General features: G+C 38.5%; 1 protein-coding gene and 2 non-coding genes across 4 annotated transcripts in view; 1 reads left to right on the top strand and 2 right to left on the bottom strand.

Annotated features, from left to right (window-relative positions):
- Positions 1 to 27135, bottom strand: part of Cc2d2a (Coiled-coil and C2 domain containing 2A) — a 45841-nt gene that overhangs the window by 11887 nt on the left and 6819 nt on the right. For both annotated transcript variants that reach the window (XM_022064344.2, XM_022064345.2), the window contains exons 6-19: positions 18140 to 18254; positions 16348 to 16515; positions 15702 to 15840; positions 14085 to 14202; positions 12484 to 12791; positions 11416 to 11734; positions 9952 to 10202; positions 9016 to 9258; positions 7444 to 7701; positions 5310 to 5445; positions 4924 to 5124; positions 3847 to 4040; positions 1882 to 2196; positions 1053 to 1248 (exon numbers count right to left, since the gene is read on the bottom strand). In XM_022064344.2, the coding sequence (XP_021920036.2) occupies positions 1053 to 1248; positions 1882 to 2196; positions 3847 to 4040; positions 4924 to 5124; positions 5310 to 5445; positions 7444 to 7701; positions 9016 to 9258; positions 9952 to 10202; positions 11416 to 11734; positions 12484 to 12791; positions 14085 to 14202; positions 15702 to 15840; positions 16348 to 16515; positions 18140 to 18254 (2961 nt within the window). The remainder of the gene's footprint in view (positions 1 to 1052; positions 1249 to 1881; positions 2197 to 3846; positions 4041 to 4923; positions 5125 to 5309; positions 5446 to 7443; positions 7702 to 9015; positions 9259 to 9951; positions 10203 to 11415; positions 11735 to 12483; positions 12792 to 14084; positions 14203 to 15701; positions 15841 to 16347; positions 16516 to 18139; positions 18255 to 27135) is intronic.
- TRNAG-UCC (transfer RNA glycine (anticodon UCC)) lies at positions 19105 to 19176 on the top strand. The gene has a single exon. It is a non-coding gene; the product is annotated as a tRNA-Gly (tRNA).
- On the bottom strand, positions 26443 to 26514 carry TRNAG-UCC (transfer RNA glycine (anticodon UCC)). The gene has a single exon. It is a non-coding gene; the product is annotated as a tRNA-Gly (tRNA).

Raw genomic sequence — 27135 nt, 5'->3', positions numbered from 1 at the left:
AGAATCTCATGACTGTAACAGACTAAATACATGTAGGCATTTATATTCAAAACTCAGTAACCAACTACATTAATTACCAAATAAAATAACTAATTATATGTCTCACTAACTAACCAATCAACTAACCAACTACATAACTTCTTCTTTTTATTTAGCATTTGTCCCGCTTTGGCAGGATCTGCTTTATCCTCTCTTTTTTGGAGGTTGCTTGATCTATTTAAACATTTGGTAGGACTCCTTAGACTAGTGATCAGCCCATCACAAGGCCTCTATTTGTACACAGGACAGCACAACACAGAAAGATGCGGACAAACATCCATGCCTTGAGTGGGATTCAAATCCACAATCCCAGTGTCCAGGCGGCACAAGGCCCACGCCTCAGACCGCGCAGCCACTGTGACCGGCAACCAACTACATAATTATAAAACCAAATAATAAATATTTTACAACAAACCCCATAATTCTGTCTCAAATTAGATGAGATAATAAACTTTACAACCCTGACACTGTACTGGGATTTGTTGAGAATATAGATGCAGATTATTGTACCTCAGAAACTTAATACCAATACAAAATGGCATCATGGTGCATAACACCTATAGTTTATCTGCACTGAGTGCTGAAGCTGTTCCAGTGTTTCAGCAAACACTGCAGTTTCCATTTACAGAATGAGTGTGTGGTGAAGGGAAGGGAAGCTATTATATGGGTCACACAGTAGGAGTTTGGTTGGGAGGTAAAGGCCATGATTGGTTGAGCAGCCGAGCACAGTGCTGTCCAATGAAGAAGGACCATTAGTTAGGAAAACGGTTAAGAGGAAAGATGTAAAACCAGGTTTGCTCAGTCTGTATCTGCCTACATGGCTGACATTCTGTGGGTGTTTAATGGGGAAAAAAGTGGTTAACAAGCGGGGTTCTAGGAAAATAGGTAAAACCAGGAAACAAACACTGACACAAACTACAGTTCTGGTGTATTTTGAAAGTCTGTTTATGTCTATTGTGGAGTGATGAACTTTCTTGCAAATGTCCAACATTATGACATTTATATTTACCTACCCTTGAGTTAAAGTAGAGAGTGGAGAATGGAATTTGTAGGCTCCCCAGCCAGTTGCGTTCAAGTCGTTGATGGATGTTGGTCTCCCTCATTCGATCATCTTCCAACAAGTCAACTACAATCTCATCAAACAGATGAAGATACAAGTTGTCCTGAATTGACTGAAGACTGCCTGGGGAGTAGTCACCATTTGGAGACCTGTGATTTGTAATTATTTTTATTTATTTTTTTTCATCACAATTCTATGTGATTTCTGGCCATAAATAATTTAATAATTCACAAGAATAACAAAACTGGACTTTCTGACTCTAACCATCTTACAATTCCCTGCCTTCCCAATCTTTATAATCCCTCAGAAACACTTCAAGCAGAATAAAATGTCCAGGTCAAAGCTCTGTTATACACATCAGAATGTTGAAGGCTGACAAAAATACAGAAAGTAGAACAGAAGCATTAACAAGGTGTTTTCTGACAGAAGTAGTCGGATACCAACTGCTTGATGATAAGTAAATTTCACACATAAAGATATTAAAAATAGCTGATATTATTACACAAATCAGAAAATAGAAAATAAGATGGCTTGAAGGGTTAGGAAGGTTGGAAAGTTTCCACATCCCAATATTCTATGGGATATCAACCCACAGAAAACAGTAACTTGGAACATCAATAGATATGATGGAAAAACTGCTTTCAACATTTACACCTATAATTTACAAATTTTAAAATGTGAAATTTTAATATGTACGCTAGTTATATTTTACAAGTTTTCAAACACACTATAAGAATTATATTTGGAACCATATTAGGTTACATATACAAATGCTAACTTACTTTAAAGACAACTGTAAATCTTGATTCCAGGTAGGGTTGGCACCTTCTGCAGTTGTTGTCCTGACACTGACTCCTTGAAATGAGACCTCCACAAATGGACGCACAGGAACCATTGAGAATCGAAAGGCCTGCTGTCCTCCTCCAACTGCGTCCACATCCTTCCTCACAGGAACTTCAAATGCATGGATCACGTTCACAATGATCTTAACTTCTTGACCTGCCACATTCTGCATTGTGATCTTCTTCCTTTCCTTCCTTGTAGGTCGCAGAGGTCTCTTGGGTTGTAGCCATTTAATAAAAGTCAATCCAAGAGTCCTGTGTGAGTAAAGGTTGCTTGATGGCTGCTTGGACAAGAACCCTACTGATCTGTCTGATTTCCAGAGCTTCTGGTTTAACTTTTCCAGTGCTATAAACAGACCTATTACACCAACTAGCAAAGCATACTGTATGTTACAGACAGACTAGTTCCACCACACCATAAATAAATAATGTACTATTCCTCATACCTTAATAGTCTTAACAACCATCTACTGCATGCATAAATACTTCCTGACACAGGCAATCAGAAATACAGGTGCTACTTTGAACAGAATAAGATTCTGATGTTGACAAAACTGATTAATACAGGTACTACTTTACTGTAAACAGTAATAGTTTCTACTGGGACAAACCTGATCAACTGTAAAATTAATACCAAACATTGTGACCGAGTGGTTAGCACTCCTGCTTCATATTCAGAAGGCCTCAGCTTCAAATCTTGGCCCACAGACTAACTATCCTGACTGAGATTTCTCATAATTTTCCTCAGTTCCTCCAGGAAAATGATGGGACAGTACCTTAGGCCAAATCCACTTCCTTTTATGCCCCTTCCATTTCATTATTCATTAATCATACTATAATTTGATACTATATACCCCAAGTAACTGACTGTTATTAAACAAACCACAAATAAATAATGTAAAGATATGACATATAGAGACATAAATTATACAGGTAGCCCTCAATTTGCGCCGGTCCGATTTGCGACGATTCAGAATAACGCCAATTTTGTAACCAGAAAGTCAAAAAGCGAAAAAAATATATTTTACTATTATTTATAACGTTTTACAATGTTTCTCATACTGCTTCTTATACTAAATCGTAATTCTTACATCGCTGATTTTCAATAAAAATTATAAATAGTCATCTCTGCAATTTTGTATTTTTCGTTAACGCAAATTTGCTCCAATGAGATCGATGAATAGGTAAAAGTTGTTTGTGAAATGCAAACTTTTGCTTATGCGGGTTTGTTCTTATGCAATTGAGGCCATGAGGCCCTATCGTGAAATTTTGAAAGAAAGAAAGAAAGAAGAAATCACGACAGTCCACACTACATGCCTTCTTTAAACAACATGACGATCCTTAACCAGGGACTTCGTCAGAGAACTAACGCCGCTTCATTACGCCATCAACTTCCCACTGATTTACATTATAAAATCGCTCCAATTTACACCAATTCCGATTACACCGGTTCATCCAGGAACACATCCCAGCGTAAATCGAGGGCTACCTGAATTTCTCTCTATTCACATGTCATTAAATACAGTGGATAAACAGTCTCAATGGGATCCATTTTTATGTCAAATTTTATGTCAGTTCTTTGCATAATGAGCTGTTCTTGAGAAATCTGATGTTTGATTTCAACTTCATATAAATTAGGAGATCTTGCAGATTAATATAAAACAAAACTAAATTTACCTGAAAATTCTAAGTGCTCACTTCCAATATCAAATTTCACTGAAATCTGTTCAATAGTTTTGGAGGAAAATATCACAGATACACAGATGGGCACACACAATCTACCCATTATACTTCATTTTATACACTTTTTACAAAGACCACATAAAACTATAATGCTTTCAACAGACTCAAGCAAAAACTTTTTCAGTTTTATTTAACAGTTACACCTGGTTTTGTCTGATTTACCCTATGTCTGGGACTTGGTCTTCCATGACAATGTCCTGCAGTTGACGATGCTGCTGAGCTAGGTGACACTGCTTCAATACCCTCTGTCTTACTTTCTGCAGGAACTTCTGGCCCCAGTCCCGATGTAATTCCAATGGATCAGAGGACAGAGACTCCAACTGTGAATCTGTATATGTTAACCGTTTCTCATACACCTGATGGATACAAACCATAAGATGATACAGAAACAAGGATTAAAATATATGTACAACACTAGCCATTCTTTCATCAGTAAAACTTGGACAAGAAACCAAAGTGTACCAAAATAAAATTCATGAGATGAATACTGAAGAGTCTAAGTAAACAACTGAGGAATAATGAGTTAATAAGTGGTCCAACTCCTTGACAATTTGATGATGATGATGATGATGATGATGATGATAATAATAATAAAAATGGAACAATATTATTGGAAAGACAACAAAATAAATGTATGACAAACAGCCCTTGAACTTAATATAAGAATAAAAGATGGGAGACATGGTTAGATAACCATGATAAAAGAATGTGAAAATGTATTTTCAAGGAAAATTAGATTCAAGAAACCTCTGAATACATGAACAGATCCACAACAAATTTTGGAGCCAACATAGGTTAAAGGATCATAATTTCAATAATTTCCATGTGATGTTTCTAGTATTATTATTGTACTATATTCCTATCTGTAGGCAGTCATTCTTTCTAGTTTAAATATAATTATCCCCTGTGTTTTGGTTTTAAATATAAGCCATCCAACACTAATACGGCAACTGATGTCATGAATGGTTATGAATGAGAGTGAAATTTATAATAATATGAAGATTATTAATTATGATGACTGACAATAATGCTGATTATGTTTAATGAAACTGTGTTACTGTGACTGGTTTCACTGCAAAAAATTAGAAACAAAGCAGCTGTACTCCACCTTAAGGTACTGGTACTCTCCTAATATTTTCTTGAAAACTATGAAGAAACAAGTAGGAAAGCCAGTTTCTTCCCCAAAAACAGGTAAGCTAAATTTGATTTCATAAACCTCTTTTTCTAAATTTGCCTTACCTTAAACATATCCTTTGGTATCTCTTTCTCTCGAAGTGGAACACAAAGTCCACGAAACTCAGGTTCCCTCTGGTCCCGCAGCTGTAATAACCGCAGGCGAGAGTTTGCAACCAAATCATCCATTTTGCAGAAATCAAACTCAGCCTGCAGTGGATCTAAGCGAAAATAGTTTGGTTCTGTGCTGAACCCCACACCTGCATTCTGCAAAGCATCAAATCTATGCAATAACACTAGGAAAATCTTCTTCCTGAATAATTTATGGACATAAAGAATTTAGATTGATGAATGATTTATGTAAAAACAGTAATATAAATCTGAAAAGGGTTAAATACAATCCTAAACAACCATGGGGCTCAGGATAAGGGAAGAAAATATATTTTCATTACCTTAATTAAGTAGAAGAAAGAAGCATTTCTGGGGTCATTTGGGTCAAGCTGTGACGTCTCAGCCCACTCCCGTAACTTCTCTATGTCCATCACGCCTTCTTCATCAAGCATTGCCATCAGGTCTGTACAACTGTCCCTGTGCAGGTCATACAACAAAATTCTAATGTCTGAGATCTAAGGCTGTCACGGTGGTGAATTTGTTGATGTGGTCTTCTGTGTTGTAATATTTTATGTGGTTAACAATGTTTTGGTGGAACATGTCGCCTACAGTTCAAGTTCCAGAATGTTGGAACCAATGGCATAACAACCCAGAAGACCACAATCCACAACACCAATAGCAACACAAAGCAGGTATATATAATTCAGAGGGTACTTGGTTCAAAACTTGGATGGGTTACCAGGTGTTCTGCCTATGGGTTTTTGGAATATTATTGTTTCTCCACGCAAATATGAGGATAATACCTTGAACAGGCCATGACCAACCCTTCCTATTCCTCATCTACTTTCCATTCATGAACCTTATCAGTCTCATTTAACACTATACAATCTCTGAAGTTAAAATAGAATTAATAAAACTTTTACTAAGGTAGTGTAGGACATTCTGAAATATTAATCTCTCTTTACTCTCAGTCAGTATATTGATGTAATTAGGCTGGTCACAGTAGATTTTCTTACATTTTAAACGTAAGAACATTCCATAAAAGGTTGTGAATTTCTTGAGTGGCCGAGTGATTGTTGGCTTCTAAGGAAGGACCGGCTCCATGGAGTAAGTAAGTGAATGTAAAAACACTGTAGTGAAACGTGTAATGACAAAACACTGCACTCACAATATGTGTATTACTGGCTAATGCACACCAAACAGAAACATATTTGCACTAACAGTGAAAGAGTTAAATAACCTAAGAATCAAACTAGTAATAACGACCAGGTTGTTATAACACATACTGAGTTTATAGTTACACAGTTCTGTTTGTACTAAATAGTACCACTAATGATTATAACCTGAGAATATAAACAAATGGAACAATGATGAAGGAATTTGCAGAGACATTGTCAAATTGTCCACCACACATCCCACAGAGACTATTCTGGACGTGAACCCAGACACAGAGTAGATGGTTACTAAATGTCTCAGCTATTCTTAATTTATCTTGGAAATCTGAATATAAGTCATACAAATTTAATAATATGAGTGGAACAATATAACACACTGCAGAGGGAAATAAGAATGGATACAATTAAAATTTATAAAACAATACCAGTGACAATGGATTAGACAGAATTGATACCGGGGCCGCGCGGTCTGAGGCGTGGGTCTTGTGCCACTTGGTCGTGGGGACCGTGGGTTCGAATCCCACTCATGCCATGGATGTTTTTCTGTGTTGTGCTGTCCTGTGTATAGGTAGAGGCCTTGCGATGGGCCGATCCCTCGTCCAAGAAGTCCTACCGAATGTCCATAGATCAAGCCAACTAAAACGTTGGGGACCCGTAAAAGGTACCAGAAAATGTAGAAAACATTGTTAAACCGGAAAAAGAAGAAGAATTGATACCTGTACTACTACAATGAGAGATAAAGGAGTCAAGACCAATAACTTAGCAGTGACAGGATATTCAAAAAATACAAACATACAAAAGCAATGAAATATACAATGTCTAAATGAAAGGGTCAAAGAATACAGAAACAGATGGTCAGAGCACATAGAGAATAGAAATAGAGGCAGCATATTATTAATTTATTCTAATAAATAGTACAAGAAAATTAGCATGACCCGAAATGAGAGAGATGTTCCAAGATGTTGAAAATACTGAAATCTGTGGTAGGAACAGTATAAGGAGAAATCTAATAAAGGAGGTAACAATGCTCAGATGGTAGAAAAAAGAGAAGCATAGGAAATTTTGATGAGGAAATCTCTTGGAGAGAAGCAACTTGGAATACCAAAATGGCAATGACAGAATGATATTAAAATACAATTTAGAGAAATAAATAAAGAAAGTGTGAACTCAACTGACTGGTTCAGGGTCATGTCTATTACTAACTTTGGCAGTTCATAAATCAAAGGTTCTATTACCAAGAGTTAGTCAGTCAGTTATTCAGTCGTTTGTTCAGATTGTTAATTAGTAAAGGTTCACCAACCTCTGTTCCTTGGTCCAATACTTCTCTGGAGGTGCAAGTATCTTCCCATCCCTCCCTCCATGCTTGTTGTTGTCCACTCCCCATGCTACCCTGCACGCCAACACACCTGATGTGTAGAGGCATGTGACTTCCTTGTTACTGCCCTCAGGGAATGGACACAAGTACGTCCCACATCCAACACCTGCATGGCTGAATGTCAGCACTTGGTTACTGCTGAATTCATGGTGCTCCAGGGAGCAGTTCTGTAATGTTGTGCCACTGTAACATTGACATTCACAGTGAAAACTGACTTAACACAAAATAACAAGTTCTGTATCTACCAATAAACATCTGATAGCATTTTTACAATTCAGGTCTATGTTTCCCAGAATATTTTTCACCAAATTTACACATTCCTGGGAATCATTTCCAAAGAATTTGTAAACTTTTATGATTACACTTTTCTGGATGTCAGGGTTATGTAGCTATCTAATGAATGGTCATAAACCCCATGAACGCTTCTGTGTGTTCACAATTTCTTTTACCTTACAGAATTCTTTTTGTAGGTAAGTATTTTCTCTGCATGGGAATCCTAGCACATGACAGAACTCAGAATTATGGTACAGAGTATGATGACTGATGGTAATGAGAAACACATACACATCCATCTGAGCAGGATTTCAGTCCATAATCTCAACACTGTAATACAACATTCTGGATGTCATGACTATGATCACGGAGTTCCTACTTACAATGAGAGATATATATATCTTTATAAATATTCTTAATTTGTGCCTATTAAAAGTAAATTAATAACTGTGAAACATAATATATTAATAACTTGTTTTTCAAATCTTTATTTAACATCTGAAACTCTAATAAATGATTGTGATGATAACAGTATTTGATATGACAAATCAATTATTATTTTAAACTAGAATGTTTTAAATGTTTTACAATTAAAAAGTAGACATTTTTATTTAAAACAAACTTCCAAAGTAACATGTTATATATTTATTAATATATTTGGGCTTAAACATGAACCTGCACTCAAGATGTAGCTGGTACTAGATCAGGGACAGTAAATAATAACCTGAGCTGCTATTTGGACCTTTACTGTACATGAAAGAAAACTTGGAAACAAGTATTCTAATGGACTACACATATTTTTTTCAAATGCATCTTTATGACAATACACACTACACAGGCAAAAATTACTCTTTCCTTGCATGTTTTTAAATATTCACCATATAAAAAATACTGCAACTGAAAGTTGTTGATCTTAATAAGATCTACATTTTATGTCACACCAACTTTTTATAATAGGCAGTTTTTCAAAAAACTTACTATGTTTGATTTATACTTCATGTAAAATATGAGTTTTACTTGATTATCACAAACCAAAATTAGATTTACCAAACATGTTATCGTAGTCCCACTGTCAAATCTGATCAAAATCCACTCAGTTGTTTCAAAGAGAAGACATGAATCCAGACAAAGGGGCAGACATGATCTCCCTATCATTCTGTGCATGTTGTGGAAAAAGCACATAAAACCAAGATTACACTTTACAACCAAAAGTGAGAATCCCACCTGCTGGGAAATGGTAAGTATATCTCTGCAACCAGATGATGAGCAAAGGTGCCACCCTCTTCATGCAGTTCCACCTTCAGGCTCTCAGGCCACTGTAAGATGCGGATTGGGAACAGCTGGCCAATTGAGACACTGAATCTTGGACCCAGAGGCTGTAGGTGTGAACTGCACACTTCTTTCTGGTTGTAGAAGATCTTCACATAAAGGTCACATCTTTTGACAGCTGTTCTTCTCTGCTGCTCACTGCATAATCATAACATTTCACAGTGAAGAAAAAGGTTAGCTGAGCCCCTTCAATTGCAAAATGAGACATACCGCCTAAAAAGTTTGGTAACAAACTAGAAGCCTACACAGTATAATGACACAAAAGACCAACATCAACATCCTTACTGTCATGAGAACGTGACTCCTTAAATCTACAAGAAATTTTCTGGTTTAAAAATAAGCTCAAAAAATATTTTGATCTATGAGATGCTTCAGAATATTTTATTAGAGGAACTTCTTGGTGTAAATATGATAATTGTCAAAACTTCGTCACTATGGTATACTGGGAACAAATATAATCAAATACCTTATACGTAAGGCAGCTGTTTCAAATAAAAGTTACAAATCTTAATGAGGTCTATAATTTATGCCACATACTGTTTCTTTGTACAATAAATAATGTTGAGAAATCTAATAAATCTTCATTTGACTTTCATGTGAAGTATGAGTTACAATGGACCAGTACAGCCTAAAAAGTTAATCCATCAATTTTTATAGCAGACATCCAATAACAAATTTTATCAAAATCTTCTGAATATTTTTAGAAATAAAACATGCATATGATGGTAAACTGGACACAAACAAGGGAAGCATACGATCAACAGACACAAGTGATTTCATCATCTAAATCACTGCCATCATTACAAGTCACCTCTTAGCAATTTCACTCACTTGGGACAGCCTGGATTCTGATCAATAGCTTCACTGGTTGTCAGTTCCAGGTACACTTTGGGTTCTCCAGGCGGACGAAAGGACTGGAACAACCCCTCCATCACCTCTGACCTCACTACACCCATGTTCACTTTAGCAGGTGGTTTGGGTTCTTCCCCAGATGGCTCCATTATCTCCAGCTCTGTTTCTTCATCAAATTCTCTCTCAATCCTCTGTTCTGCTTTGCTCTGGTGTCTCCTTTTTGCTTCATGCTAAAATATTACAGAATAGAGGTATTTAGACAGTGTTCACAAAAACCCACAACTGGATCTTATCCTGAGCTGATTTAATTGAATCTAGTTCACATCTTTACACCATTTTTCTTATGAACCACTCAAGATTCTAAACATACTGTCCTTCTGGTTTTGTACCCAGGAATATGTCCAGTTTTGTTTCCTATGATGATTAATAACTGCTTCTACATGGTATCATGTTAGTAACCCCATGCCCAAACTCTGAAATTGAAGGGCCAACCCCTACAGCTATCTATGACTGTTCATTCAACATATTCACAGTTACTCTCCATCCACAACCTGAGGATGTGTCATGGCATGGCAATAAGGTAAAAGTAAAGCTACCCCCCCCCCCCCCCCACTTAATGGTACCTGCACCTTGTCGTGGTGGTGGGGCTTGAGTACCTCAGTGACCCCAAGAGCTACTGGTAGGGTCTCCCTAGCCAGATTGGTCGAGGGGGAGAGGTCAGACTAAGACAGGTACCCTGGTCCTCCAGGTTGGGGGTTGGTCACAAGGCTAACAACCTTGCACCGTAAAAAGGAAGATGTTTCGAAACCTCAATCAAAGCCTCAGACAGAATGGACCTAACAATAGGACTGAATGGAAGAGGAGAATTGAGGAGGCCATGGACCAAATATGGACCGGAGAGCCATAGAAGAAGAAGAAAGCTATCCCACTACATGCCATGTAGGTGCTCAAGGGGAGAGGCTTTACAGCTCCTGCTAATTCTCAACCTTGACACTGTCGGGGATCAAACCCCAATCACCCAGGTTGTAGTCAGTCTCTATACTGACTGAACTACCCGGCAATAAGGTAATCATTTAAAATAGAAAGAATACAACATTATATAAGATAACTGGTGGTGTTTGACCCGGTAGATGGCTCACTTATAATCATTCACTTAGTTCTTTGTGTTACACCCACAGGATTTGTATCAAGTGGGGTGCAACCAGCTTGGCAATGAAGCTGGTGTGCAATGCAAAGTCTTATGTAATCTAAGGTTAGTTCTGCATTAACAGGAACAAATAAAACGGTAAAACTGGAATTGACAAAGAATATTTAAACCATGAATCTGATGATAAAGACAATAATTATGACAAAGATAAATATCATCATGAATTCAGTTCCAACACCATTTTTCTTACAATGTTAAGAACACTGGTTTGTATAGCAGGTTTCATGGAGTCCTACCATTGCCTTTCTTCTCTTTTTCCACACAGCCAGCTTTTTTGAATATTCATCCAGTTGCGTGTTGTATTCTTCCTGATATTCTTCCTCAAGTTCATCTATTTCCTTGCGAATCTCCTCGTCCCATGCCCTGATTTCAGCAGCTGGATCATCAGAAAACTCTTTGTGAATCTGCAATCGAAGTGGTGTCGATGTGTAACCCTGAAGTTCCCTTAACTTCTTCAGGTCACGCCAAGTCAACAGCAAATTACTCAACAGCTGGCGATCATTGGACCCCTCCATCTGTCGCAACCGGCGTGTCTCACGGATCTCAGCAACATATCTATAATATAACACAAAGAAATGACATGCTTGTGGCCAACACCATTCATTCTTGTGTTTCATAACTGTCTTATTAGTTAAACAAACAAAACATAGTGATGCAAGGGGCACCATTTCTGGTTACTTTTTACGTTATTTACCGCTGCTCATCATTTGCAGAGGTTAAATAACATTAAATGTAATATGAAAATAATTATGTATGTATGGTATACTTGGAAGAAATCATTTGCTTGGATAGACCGAGGAAAACCATGCAAAATCTCAGTCAGGATAGCCAGTAACCAAACTCTCAAAATCCATCAGAATTTCTGTCCAGTAACATAGTCTCACTTTTGTCTGGTGAAAATAAAAGAAAGTCTAATAAATAGATTTTCCTAACAGAATTAAATAATTACCATTTTCTTTCTTTTTAAAATAGTTTTAAGGGAAGTTGACTGATTCGGTGACCTCCATATTATTTAATGATAATTTTTCAACTGCTTTTCAACTTCAGAGAATATATAATATAAAATGCTATAACATTGGTAAGCAATTAATTCGAGAGAATTGAAAAGGATATGGTGACAGTACAACTCAAAGTACTAGCTCAGCATTTGCCTACATAAACAGATAAAGACTACAAAAACCTTAGTCATAACAGCTAGTCTCTGGGCTGATATTCAAACCCATGACCTCCTGAATATGAAGCAGGAGTGTTAACCACTGAAACAATACAATCAGTTGTTAAAGTAAGATAATGGTCACCCTGACCTCTGTAATCTCTCCAACTGTTGCTGACTGGCATCAGGCGCTTGTTTGAGAACCTTCTTCAAGCTGTCTCGAGCTATACGGAGAGCCTCGAGTCGGCCCGCCAGCCTCTGACCTTGTCCCAGCACTGCACGTTCACTGTACTTGAGGTAGAGTTCAGTTACGCGCTGCGCTAAAACATGCTCTCGACTGAACAGTGGGTGATGACTGAATGTCACAGAGCAGATGTCTACTTCGAGCAGATAGCGATCCTCAACACCAATGTCTCCAGGCTGAACAATATATTTGTTCTCAAAATCACTGATTGTTGCCTGAAATAACAGTAAGTTTTAGCCTGTTCAATGTTATAAGTGGGATATCTGCCTTAGAAACACTGTCAGTGTACTCTGCACAACTTCAGTGTTAATAAAAATACACATCACTTGCTGCTTCTTTGAAAATCCAAAGTATAAATCCATATTTGCATCATAACTAACTAATTTAATTGTACAAAATCTCCACTGAGAAGTTGACTAAAACTCAGACGGTTAATAAAGGCATTGCTATTATGAAGCCCAAAGATTCATAACAGTATTCACAAAAATGCATCACCAGATCATATCCTGAGCCACCTGGATCTATTCCTCATGACTTATCTCTTTTATGTCCATTTTAATATTATTCACCAAATGACATCTATATCGTTGATGTCCTTGAAATTTCCTGCCCAAAATTTTGTAAGCACTTCTCAACGCCCTTACCTACTTACATATTTATCTGCTGTTTAATTAACAATACTGTCACAAGATCTGGGCTCTGTAGTGGCCGTACGATCTGAGGCGTGGGCCTTGTGTCGCTTGGACTGTGGGTTCGAATCCCACTCAATCCGTGGATGTTTGTCCGCGTTTTTCTGTGTTGTGCTGTCCTGTGTACAGGTAGAGGCCTTGAGACGGGCCAATCCCTCGTCCAAGGAGTCCTACCAAATGTCTATAGATCAAGCCAACGAAAAGTTGACACCCGCAGTGCTCAGGCACTTGAAGAACGGGTCGCTCCCAGTATCCCAGTCACAAGATCTGACTATAGACTATAGCATCAAATGATAGAATAATAAAAATCTACTAACATGTAAAATATATGAAAAGACATATTGTGACACATTCTCTTATTATACTGAGCCAACGTATTTCATCTTAACCCTTTCAATACCAAGGAAATCACTTCCTTTCTGTACATATGCATGTAAAACTGTACACATCAGTCACAAACTATCATTTTGACAGAACTGTCAAGATAGAACAGACTTTCCTAATTAAAATCCACATACAAAAGATACACAAATAGAAAACCAATATTTGTACACATCTCACAATCAGTCATCCTTCTTCAATAATTGGCTGAAAAAAGTTGGCCAAATAAAAGTGGAACTAGATTCCTCATAAAAGTCCAAAAAAATATGACAGATCAAGGAAAACACAGACATATAGAAGAAGCAATGAAACCAAAATACCTTTAGAATAAAATTGGGAATAGAGGATGAAATGGACATTATGGGGGCTGTAATTGAATTCTGATATCGATACACTGCGTGCGTAAATGCATAGATACATAAAAACACAGATATTTACCAGCTTATATTCAACATCCAGGATGGAGTTTACTTCATCACACACAGGGGGGTGGAAAGGAACCAGTCTGCATGGGTCTGGCAGCGATATAATTTCACCATCATCACCAAACCACTTTCTGAAACAGCCCAACATTTCAGAGCAATAACTATGCAAAATTTAAGCACCAATATCTTGCAGTTTTTGTGAGGCAGGAGCTAAAAATCATAAAAATTTAATTTTGGGGGCTAGAAGTTATAACATTTGTTCTGTACAAAGCTCATATGGGGCTTGTTTAAACCTAATGAAATTCTCTATTAAGATATATGTATAATCCATATTCAGACAGAGGAGTTTTGATTTTAATGTTGCCTGGTGTGACCTTTAACCCTCAATTCTCACAGAAGCCCCCCCCTACAAAACATGTATTTGGTTCACAGTGCTACAGTCTAACATAAGCCTGAACCAATTCAACCCCACCTACAACTTCACACTCTACACTATTTTCATAAAATCTATTTTAATATTATCCTCTATTTCCTTCTCGGCATTCCAAGTGGCCACTTTCTAATTAGCTTCCCCGCCATAGTTTTGTACAACTTCTTGCTCAACCATCCATATATCATAACCTCTTTTGTTTCCTCCTCTTTTTGACATATTTTACTAATTTTATAAGGAACAACAGGCCTGCAGTATCATATCTATTTCCATCCTTCCACGTGTCTATCCCTACCTAATAACTTCAGAAATAATTAACAGATTTTCATAATGATTGGTATTAATATCATGCCACTTAAGGTCACCCCAACTATATAAGTTTTATGTATGATTTGAGGTTTTCACAGCGATGAGTATGAAGATTTCTTTCTTCTGGGTTGTTGTTCTGTGTAGTCTGGTCAACTTTTACCAACGTTTCAGAGGTCATAATGCCTCCGTCATCAGGGCGATGAAACATTGGTTAACATCAACCAGACTACACGGCGCAATGACCCAGAAGACAGAAATCTTCTATATAAGTTTTAATTTTCTATCAACATTACTGTACGCTCTAGCATGAGTGATGAACACTTTAAGGCCCAGAACATTTGTTTCTCTATCTGCTACATTTTTCATGAGTGTGCTCAACACACATTACTGGGAGTCACTGGTCCTACTGGGGTACTCAACCTGCGTAACTAGAGTTAGTGTTCCTATGGAGTTAATCAATGTGCATGGCCAGGGGTCATTGTTATTATAGGGCTACTCAATCTACGTATGAGCCGGGATAGCTCAGTCAGTATAGTGACTAGCTACGGGCTGGACAACCAGGGTTTGATCCCCGACGGGGACAGAGGATTTTTCCTCTAGCCTCTGCGTCCAGACCGGCTCTGGGGCCCACCCAGCCTCCTCTACATTGAGTACCGGGGTCCTTTCCCGGGAGTAAAGCCGGCCGGGGCGTGATGCTGACCACTCACCCCCATCTAGTGCCGAGGTCAAGAAAGAGAGGAGCTATACCTCCACTCACCCCAAGCGCCTGTATGGCACGTAGCGGGACAAACTTTACTTTTTACTCAATCTACATGACTGTCAGTCAGTGTTCCTACAGGGATACACAATGTGCACTACCAAGGGGTGACTACTCATATGAGGGTACTCGACCTGTCTCCCCCAGCCAACAGGCGGCGTTCTAACTTGTTCGTGTTACGGCTGGTAACAGCAAGATGATTGCCGACATGCAGACCCTCCTCTTCTAGGTAACGAACCTCATGACCAGGTTTCAACTTGTCTTCCAGTGGCACTGCACATGTAATAAAATACTTCTAAATCATAAAATGCCAGCAAGTAATGAAGGCTCTCTATACTGGTACTTACTACAGAGTGAGGAATTCTCACAAAACTTAACTCATTTGAGAGTAAAGTAGTCGGAGCATGGAGCTCACCAAACACTGTCATTTAGTGCCTATACCTCCATTCTCCCTATATACCTTATTCCATGGTTCTCATAAACCTCTGTACCAAGTTCAAAATAAAACTGTAGGTTGTTATTGTTCATAAATTAATTGTAATTATTTCTTTAAATATTCTGAGTCTTTAACCATCATCATCTTTACTTCATTTCTTAAGTGAAGTCCAGCTTGATGCGCATCACAACAGCATACTGCTATACAATTAATCACAGAGTTAAAGTCCTGCTGGGAGTTTAAATCACTTTTTCCCACACTTCGTGGCATCTTCTGTACAGTGTAACAGCTGTAATGGCACACAGAATATCAAATAAGTCAACTTGTCATCAACAATGGCTCACCTGGTCCCATACTAGGGATGAAGTAAAGCTCTTGTTCACGAGCCTCTTGCTCGTCTCTCTGGTACCCTGGTGCCACCGCCTGAACAAGTTCCCACTCATCATGTAAACCCAAGAAGTCTGATGTTACCAACTTTGTTTGGTCCTCACCACCATCAGCTTCCTCGCTTTCTGTAATATTTATTACGAAGCATCCACTTTAAGAACAAAGTTGGTACAATGAAATACGCAAAACTTAAACTTTTATTTGGAAGGGATGTAGTTTGCATTTTGACCAGGTAACCAGCTATCCTAAACAAGGTTTCTCAGTCTCACTACACATACTGTGATTGTAATTTGTTTTAAACCAGAATCTTCCCCTTCCAGATTCTTGTCATTCATTACAATTTTTTCAAGTCATTTTATAGCATAAAACTGCTACAGTTCAAAATACATTTTAAATAACTTAAGGAGTGATCAATCCACAAAAAACCTTACTCTAAGCTTTGTCTGGCAACCTCACATTCTTTACTCATGCATTCGCCATTTTTGTTTGGCAACCACTACACTAAACCATAGTAATTATAATTGCATTATCATATGCCAAAAAAAACTTGGGAAGTTTATAAAACGGCTTCCACACTTGTTGCTAACTAAACAAAACTTGATTAAAGTCTCTCGGGCTACAAACCGCGTCAGGTGACTGAATGGTGAATAAACCATATCTTCTGCCAACGTTTCGAGAACAATCTCTGCTCTCATCCTCAGGGCTACTGCGTAACAAATCTGATCCTTTGTAGCGCGCCACCTGACTTGGCTTGTAACCTGAGTGTCTTTCATCAGCTTCAGTCGCCGCGAAAGCTTCACTTCAAACAAAACTTCTCTCACAATGAAGAAGCTACTTCAGAAATCAGAATATAATGCAATTACACTGCACACAAATTTTGTATTCTGCGGTTTAAGTGGCCATTTTGGTTAAATCAGACAAGATCATTTCTTTGCATTCCCATGCCATCTTGCAGAGTAACTTTGGAATCAGTCACTGTACTTGGCGGAACAAGTAACACACATCACTTACTGCCATCTCTCCCCATGATTTAAAACTACGTGTAGAATGAAATCTTAATACCCTATTCGAAGTACAAAGCATAATTTTTTTTAAGTCTTGCGCAGGGTTTTCTCTGAAAAATCAAGTTGCAACAAATTTCCTTCTTGCCGAGCAAGTGATGGTATACCTCGATTGTGTCTGTGATTGTGTCCACATAGTCCGCCTTATCTTCAGACTAAGAGAGCGCAAAATGAAGAAGACCATGTGTGGACAGCTAAATGATGAAACGGGCAGAACATGTGGGGTGCATTATGTATTTGGAAAACAAGGCGGTTGCGGGATGTTGCGCCGTGAAATCTGGTACAAGCTTACCTCAGACACTCCGGTTAAATTCAACGTGACGATACGGTGCAACATCCCAAGAACAGTCTTCGCACTCGCCGCAGTGAGAACCGGAAATCTCGCTCAACAAGGGAAAAATTTGTTTGGAGACACAGCATACATGGCAAAACGAATGGCGAGTTTTTCTGATGATAACGATGGTTGTGAGATTATAATCGATGCCCTTTGAACTGTCAGATGAACAACTATCTACAGGTGAATGCAGACATAATGTCAGGCTGGTATTTGGAACGGTCTTCCAGCAAAACTGTACACACACGTCCTGTAATCGCCCTTGGACAGATTTTTGTTAACTTCCTAGAAAGTTTGTTATGATTTTGTTGTAAAGGGCCAATACGATGACGCAGGACCAGAAGTTGGACTTACCGCCCCGAGGTACGCCTGGACTGGCCGGTGCTGAATTTGGCTGATCTGCGCGCTCCCTGTCGTCCTCTTCGTGTACTTGCGTGAAGAAATCGTCTGCTGCTTCGGTACTCGAACCCTGCAGAACGAGAGGAACTCTATGAAGTTCCTTGAAACAGAACTTTACAGACGTTCAGAATGAAACATTAAACAAAGTCATCGATTACAAATTTGAATATGCAGTGAATAATAAGGTTGATGGTTATGGTTTATTTAACGACGCTTTTTCAGTAGCTCAGACTATATAGCGTAAAAGGATGGTGATGGTGATGATGATGATGATGATAATAATAATAATTACGGAATGATAAGAGTTGACACTGACATGACGCTGCCTCTTTCTGTATACAGCATTTCTATCCTTGCTAAATGTGCTTATTGGATACTACGGCCCTGTAGCAGTGTCCTTCTTGAGAAGCTAATCTTACAATCTTCTTAGCTCAGTTTGGCAAGAAATTCCCCGCCTTCAATGGTACAAAAGGCTTGTTACCGCATTCACAATAACCCGCCATCGGTCCATACCCTGGGGCAGATGAATCCAATTCAAGCCCCAAATCCTATTTAAAGTACATCCATTTCAATATTATCTCCCATCTATGTCTTGGTCTTCCGAATGGTTCTTTCCTCCAAGTTTCCAAATCGAAAATGTATACGCATTTCTCATCTCCCGCTGCTCGGTACATGACCCGCCAATCTCATCCTCCTTGATTTGATGTCTTCCTGATATTTGGTACAGGGAACAAAATATGAAGATACGTTCATGCAGTTTTCCCCATGTCTTCATAGCGTGAAATTTAGGCATTGGGACAAAATCTTCTTTAGCATTGTGTCTTAAAACTGGTGGAACAGACACTGGTACAAATCAGTGCCGCCACTGTGTAGCGAGCTACATCATACTTATACAATTGGTACGAAGTTTAAACGTGAATGCGATGGTGGTGTAATGGTGAGCATAGTTGCCTTCCAAGCAGTTGATCCGGGTTCGATTCCCGGCCATCGCAGCTTTTTTTTCAATAAATTAATTTTTGATACTATAGGACTTGATGTGTATCTTCGTGTACCCTGTTTACTGCTGGAAGAAAAGTGCAGTTTAGTAATTGAGACACTGAATAATTTGACAGCATTATGTACATTTTATTGACCACGATCTCGACAGAGACTCGAAAACCCACGCCATGATGGCTTTTCTCGGTGGCAATGTCTTGTATTACACAGTTTGGAAAGAAACAAGAGCGGAAAAGTGTTGGCGTATATATATTATTAAATGCATTTCCTTTTGGTAATTTTCTACCGTACATCACTGGCCTTGAATCATTTACTACAAACGAAAATCTAATATTTGTAAGCTATACACAGCACATACAAGACTGCATCGTGTCACAACCCGAAAGACCACAATCCACATTTTAACCACAGCGTCGTGAAAACCTCAAACGTCACATAGCTAACTGCACCTCTAATTACCATAGTTTTTCTTGTGAAGCTAACAGAACGTTCAGCTAATCAAGAAAATTGAATATTTGTTACCGTGTTCACAACAGCCCCCCACCTGTCCCTATCCTGAGCTAAATAAATTCAGTTCACACCCTCAAACTCTATTTACCTAAAGTACATTTTAATATTATCCTCCCTTCTATTTCTAGGTGTTCCGACAGGTCTCTTCCCAGCTTTAAAGTTTTCCAACCAACAATGTTTAAGCATTTCTCATCTCCCCATGAGCGCTACTTGCTCCACAAATTATGGAGCTTCTCATTACGCACTTTTCTCCACGTCATCCCTCGTAGGTCCAAATATCTAGGCACTCAGTTCTCAAACACCTTCAATCTGTTTTATCCCCATAAAGCTAAATTAAACTCACTAGTTCCAGTGAATTACTACTGAGGAAAAAAAATTAATTCAAAACCCACCCACTCCCCAACACAGAATTTATTTGCATTGGTGGGGGGGGGGGGACTTCCAATAATCCCAATAATTCATTTCGATGAGTTCATCACCATCACAAACAAAGGTGCAGATATTTCGCATTTTAAAACTCGCCTGTCGTTCTTCAAAAAGAATCCTAAATTTATTGTTAAAAAATGTACACAGCACTCGCTCGATTTGGGAAGTCCAGCTGACGGAAGCAGTTGGCCCTATTTTAATTTCCCCTTCCGGGTCATCTGCCGGCTGTGGCCGTCACCTTGCGACTTTTCTTCAGCCTCCTGGACACATGGCACAGCGGACCCCTTCAGTTAAGGTCCGAACAGTTGTGTGACCCAGTATTCTCCTGCCCGTGATCCAACATCGGAACAATAACTACATAGAGGGCAGTATTACAGAGGAGCTTACCGGTTCAACTCCCTCCCTCCCCATCCAAAATAATGTCCTGCTTAGTGTTGTTTTTTTATTATTATTATTATCATCATCATTATCATCTTCAATGATGAGGCCTGTTCAGGTTCAGAACTCCAGACGACTTGTTTTCCAGAAATCTCGAAGTTCTATTTTGGCTTCGTGTAAGACAGGAATCACAGTTCACCCACCAGTGTGCACCAAAATTAAATTCGACAGGAATCTATTAATATAAACCCGAATCGATATATCGATATTCGTTGAGTACTTTTACAGACAAAACATGCGGACGGACACGGATACTGACCCTGGTCGGTGTAGGTAAAATACAGTTTTTATGGTCTTCATACCAACCCGAAGTTACACATAATGTCAAAAATTCGGAACGTTCTTTATTGCAGAGACCCGTGATGGCAAAATCTAGACTTTTCCGACACATCCAAGAAAGTTGCAACCCTGCATGGATCAAAACGCAACAGAGGCCTCTTCATCTATACATCGCACGGATTGATTGACTGGCTTCACTAAAAAAGTATTGCTTGATCAATTGCCAATTATTCAGCTAAGGGTATTCAATAGACTGCGTACTGTCTTTGAAGCAAACTCATAAGCCCGCCGATAGACCCTATCCTGAGCCAATTCAAATCACAAAATCCAGTGATCCCTTCCCTTGATCTTCTCCAATCAATATTCTGCATTCATTTCTCATTTCCTTTGACGTATAATCTCAGTAGTTGACATATCATCGTAAAATAACCGAATAAGCAGATATTGACGCATCCATTTGTGTTACAAGCCACGCCCATATCAGCGTTCTAGTAATGCATTAAACCTATTGATAGGTGAACAGCATTTACAAATTCTGTAGTTCTAGATAACATGGACCTACGAACTGAAATGTTGGACCAAACGAAGAAATGAACGCGGTAGCAAAAGGAAAAATACGTAAAAATGCAGGTGGGCACACATACATGAGCACTGCATAACAAAAAGGGTCAAAAGGTTAAACCCAAGTCAAGATGACTATCTGCGTTACAACCATGAACTTGCCAGTCTTGACGACCTAGACACACTGCAGGAAATGTTACCATGGTAATCGGATGAAAGGACGGCGAGTTCGAAGAGATTTGCTGGAGCGAGAGTCGAAAGCATCACTTCGATCTAGAGTGACACAGGCTATTTTCAAAATGCGTTCCTCGCATGTTTTATTGGTCTTGATGTCCAATATTGCGGATGCATATTTCTTGACAAAGCTAATGAACAGAACAGGTAGACTGTTTCACTGCATTGTATTCGTTTAGTATGCAGAGCACCAAACCAAATTTCAAATTAAATTTGCAGATCTGAAAGCGTCTTTCATTGAACAGCTGTGGGCGAAATTAAAATCGGCCAACAACTTTGGTGTTTGTCGTCCATGACATTTAATCCAAGTTATTTTAATAATCGTACTTGCAACGCTGACGTACAGATGAACACGATTTTCCCATTACACGTTCATTTTATGCAATTCACAGCAGAGAAAGAATTTTAAAACCGGGCTTGTTGAGTTCATATTCGATGCTCACCAGAAAAGGAGTAAAACTTAAGATAAAATTTAAATTACTCAAAATCAAAGAAGTCTTGATTCTAGGTCCTAACTCTTTTTTACCGTTTCAGCAATTACCCAGTAGCTCCAATATAGAGTTCGAGTTGCAAATTGCGTTCATTTTTGTATGTTGTTGAACGCCGTTACCAATCTGCAAAAATAAAATCACCACGTCTTCATTAGCGCAAAACGTAGAGTTTGTGGAATTACATTGTTCCCATGAATGTTTGTGGAGTACAACACCGGTTGCTTATACAAAAACAAGAATGCTCCCAAAAGTGCTTACAAATACGTAGTGAATGAAATGGGGGAAAGCGGCTTGGTGGCATCGAAAGATGTTGCCAATAATAAAAATATGGTCAGCGTATTATCGAGAACTTTTTGAGAAGGTGGAAGCTTCTATAAATCAGGTGTATAAGCGAAATGTACGGTGGACAGCGTAGTTTTCTACAGCCACATGTCTGTCAGGTAAAAATGGGGAGTAAGCTTCTCGAATTCGATCACGTATGTTTCTCCAGGGATTGGATGTACTTAATCGAAATCGAACCGTCACCGAGTAAGGCACGTAACTCGAATTCAAGTTAACCATTAACCGTACGATCTCGAATAACGCAGATCCGATTTTAGAGTCACAATTCTGAGACAACGTGAAACAGCAGATAGGAACCAGTGTGGGTTTCTCAATTCGGAGGTAGCTTTTTTCCTCTGTTTTGATAATTTTAAAACTGAGCAGTGATTAAATGAAGACCCCAAAACTGCTTCCTAAGTTTCAGTTCCATAACTAAAAACTAATTCCGTGGAGTAACATGTAGCAGATTCACAACCGACTACTTCATCTCCAGAACTATGAACAGGCCTATCTGATGAATGGACCGTGTAAGCTGTTAATACTCAAGGTCTGTAGTTTATTCTTAATGCCGGACAGACTATTAACACGCCACTGCTAAAACTGTCACTATAAAACTGCTTTAGAAGCGTTTTCAAAAACTAAATGCAACTACATCTGTTTTGCTTTGAGACGATGCGAAAAAAGGACCGAATATAAACGGCCCTGCGTATCATTCTCCTTCCAAGAAAATATAACCATACAATGGCGGGTATGGTCTTATTTGGAAGATTCAAACAGCAGCAGTAATACCTCTTCAGTGCCACCTGGTGAACAAAGCAACAATACTCGTATGGTATTCTCAGGAGGCCTTGTTCCCAGGTGATGCAACAAGAAAGTACCAGCTGATGCCCGTTTCGCAAGAATGTCTTTCTTGTCTACCTCCTGGTGCCTACCGCATGCATTTCGATGAAAAGGACAAACTGGAGGTATAAAAAGCAGCAGTTTCTTTCTAGAAAAGAAGGACGTTGCTATACAAAGCCACCGACTTAGAACTCAATGCAGTTGAGTCTTATTCCCTCATTTTGTAATGTTACAATATACTTCTCTAGAAGACGATGGAATGTTGTTTCGATCCTATGCTCCAAACTTGCCATCTCTATGCGCTCTTTGCATGTATTTCGCCAAATGGGAGGCCATGTCTGTTCGTTCATCTACGTGTTTTATTGTTGAAATTATAGAACGGTTTTCAATTACATTTTGTATGGGACAAGTTTTATTCTGGACCTTATCGGTCTTATGAAACCCCATTCTTCATTAATCGAATTTTATCACGTGTCTGAAAAAAGTAGCATCGTGCAATACATTTGTGCATGCCATAAAATACATATTTCCTTTATATCTAACAATTTTATTTGGAATATTTTTATATTTAGTATTTATTTGACAAAATACAAGGACAAATTATTTTTAACACCATGCAATGTAGTGTCTGAGGTGTGAATAGATTTACAGCAACGATTTGTACCCGTCAACGACAGTCAGTAATCAGAAAGAACGCGAACATGTCAGACATTTTACATATATTATGACGACGGTTGTCTTCTGGGCGATCTCATCGCCCTGATGATGGAGGCAGTATGGACCTCTGAAACGTTGGTAAATTTCTACCAGATTATATGGCGCTACAACCCATAAGACAGCCATCTTCGGACTCGCCGCTGAGAAAACATAAAATCCTATCTATTATGACGGCTTGTCGCACAAAAATTTTGACATGGAAGATCTGTAACTTGAGTAAAACATTTTCAGTTTGGTTAAATCTATATTTACGCAAATACGGGGAGGGGGCGAATACTGTGAAATTTGATATGTATGTTGATTTGCGTTTTCAATAATACATTTTATTTATAATGAACGAACACCAAAACTCTGAAACCAGGAATGTAAAATAGCAAATGACGCATTTGCAAATACTCGTACTGTGCAACTCTGTGTGTCAAAGCATTCTTGTTCAATTATGTAGCCCGTTATAACGCTAACAAATCTTTAAACAAAAGCTAGCGTTTAAAATATTCCTAAATTGTTTATGTATTTCCCAGCCCACTTGAAAAATCATTTACGTTTAAAACAAATGCTCAAAATGTCGCAAAGTTGTGCACATTTTCCCCAGTTTTATATTTCAGTTAAGCCCGTGCATTTGAATACACACGAAATCTTCAAAATATTACAAAACATCTGCACATTTTCCCGGTCCCTTGCTTAATCGCAGTGCGCATCAGGATACGGTCTGCAATCCAACAGTGACGGCGAAGAGGATGCAGTGCTTCACGCATCTCTGCGATGGCAGGTGTTAGAATCCAGGTAACACAGAGATGTGGGTCATAAAATTACGTAGGTCCTAGCAAGACATTTTAATTCCATATTCTATTTAACAAAGTGTGTCTAATGACTTCAGTCTAAGCTACATATGTTAGCTAATAAAAAATAAAAATGTGACGCTTCACTCATTATTTACAGAGTACACAAACGTAGCCAGTGGCGGCTTCTACCAAATTTTCCATTTCCCATGAGGACTTTCCATTATAATTACGTAAGCAATTCTTGTTTCTGTCATCCAATTACGTTGAACTCCGAAGTTCATCTAAATAAAATTTAAAAAGTCTGTTCTTACCTCAAAAAAAACACAACGTTATCTTCATTACAACGATCTACTGGTTAATGTTGTTTATGGGCATTATCGTTGTTCATATTAAACAAATAAATACACTCGGTGTACAGAATACAGAGTTTTTAAATGTTAAATTATGTGGTACATAATGTTACTACTGGGCTTCAGAAAATTGCGTGAGAAATAAGTTCTTCCTTACGAAACCTACATTTCTCCATTCATTTCTACTTCGCCTATGTTGTCAATGGGACTATAATCTCTTCAGCACTTAATTCTATATTCTATTTATCTTATTTTTATGATACAAGAAGACGTGGAAGACCCAAGTTTCAAGTTGCAAGTAACAAACTCACAAAGTAAGCATCTAGTTACCTACGTAACTAAAGCGATTCCTATCTAACATGTTACGTAGTCAATTAATTAACTCCCTTCCTTATCTGCATAACCAACAAAGTAATGAACTACACGTGTAACTGCGTCATTAACCCTACGTCAATAAATCTTCCTTAAGCAACTGGCACTTAATAAATTCCCTGTTCTGGTAAAACTTGCATATAATTACTTATTTCTAAGAATATCGAAAATTGTCTTATTCATCACTATCCTTCGAATTTCCAAATAAGGTATTTGAAAATTCTTCCACTTATTCCTTAAGGAAGATTAACTGCACTGTACGCCACTGCACTGTCCATGGATGAGAAATCTGGGAGGAATCACGCCAGGTCCATGAGACCGTGGTGGACGCGTTTCCGAAATTGTACCGAGTATTATCGTCAGCAGGACCGCCTCTCTTTCCTGTAACATCACGCAGCAGTCTTTTGTTTTCCGTCTTGGACATCGATTTCGCCATATACGCCTCTCAGCTACATTACGAAATCCGGATACATTCGCATTTTCACGAATTATATAATGATTATAAAGGCAAGCGTTGCTTCACAAAACGAAATTAGGTCTGTGTGCTTGTACGCCCGTTACCTCTTCCCTTTCATTAAGGTACAGTGGTAACTGTACGTACCACCTACTTTAATGTTCTATAACTCTGTATTCACTCACATTTGATGGTTTCTTGTTGATCTTTGTGGTGGATATGGCTTCGACAGAAATTATTCACAAGTAGAAAAAATTACCAAACAAAAAATCATTATTAATGATGATTTGTAAACATATTTTCTTTGAGGTAAAAACTAAATACTAAACGCTGTTTAGGGAAATGATCGCTGGGAATCATATGATACAAATAAATGCACTTTGGTTAAAATTAAAGATGTCAGATTCCCGAAGCTAGTCTGCGTAGTTTGTGGCACGATTGACGAATTTAATATTTTTGATACCAATAGCTACAGTGAAAAAAAAACTGCGATGGCCGGGAATCGAACCCGGATCAACTGCTTGGAAGGCAACTATGCTCACCATTACACCACCATCGCTTACGAACACAACCGTTTTAAATCACGAGGCTCAAACAAATTAACTCCACAGTATAATCTACCTTAAACAGGTAATTGTAACTCAGGCGAGGCAGATCATTACAGATAATGAATCCGCAAGTTCATCACCGGAGTCACAAACGTCCATACATGGACTCTGTCGAATTCATATAAACCCATTTCTCTTCCCTTATTTAACATCCTTCGAGTAATTTATACTCAAGTAAACGAATTTTCTAAATAGACCTTCCTATTATAGGTCTACACATGTCACACACATTTTACACAGCAAAGTATAGCTGCTTTTTCTTCATTAGGGATGTCAAAAGTCGATTTACACCTGCAATGAATTAACAAGACTGCGAAAGCCCAGAGATGTAACATCGTACAGCAAACGTTTGAAAGCTGTGATCTCGGATATGATGCGTGTTACCCAGACCCTAAACGAATTACATTGCACGCTAGATGGTTAACAGCACAAGAACTAAGGATAAAGATCAACGAAGGAGAAATATACAAGAAAGAAATTCACCGAGGGATAACGAAATACGAAAGGTGTTTTGAAGATAATCGACGGGGGGCGGGAAGGAAGGAAGTAAGGAAACTGAACACACCTTACAG

The sequence above is a fragment of the Zootermopsis nevadensis genome, unplaced genomic scaffold (genome assembly GCF_977971745.1).
Source record: "Zootermopsis nevadensis isolate Lab colony 2312 unplaced genomic scaffold, Znev_1.0 Znev_ptg000028l, whole genome shotgun sequence".
Classification (NCBI taxonomy): Eukaryota; Metazoa; Arthropoda; class Insecta; order Blattodea; family Termopsidae; genus Zootermopsis; species Zootermopsis nevadensis.
Note: the sequence above shows the minus strand (reverse complement) of the source record. Positions and strands in the feature narration are given on the sequence as shown.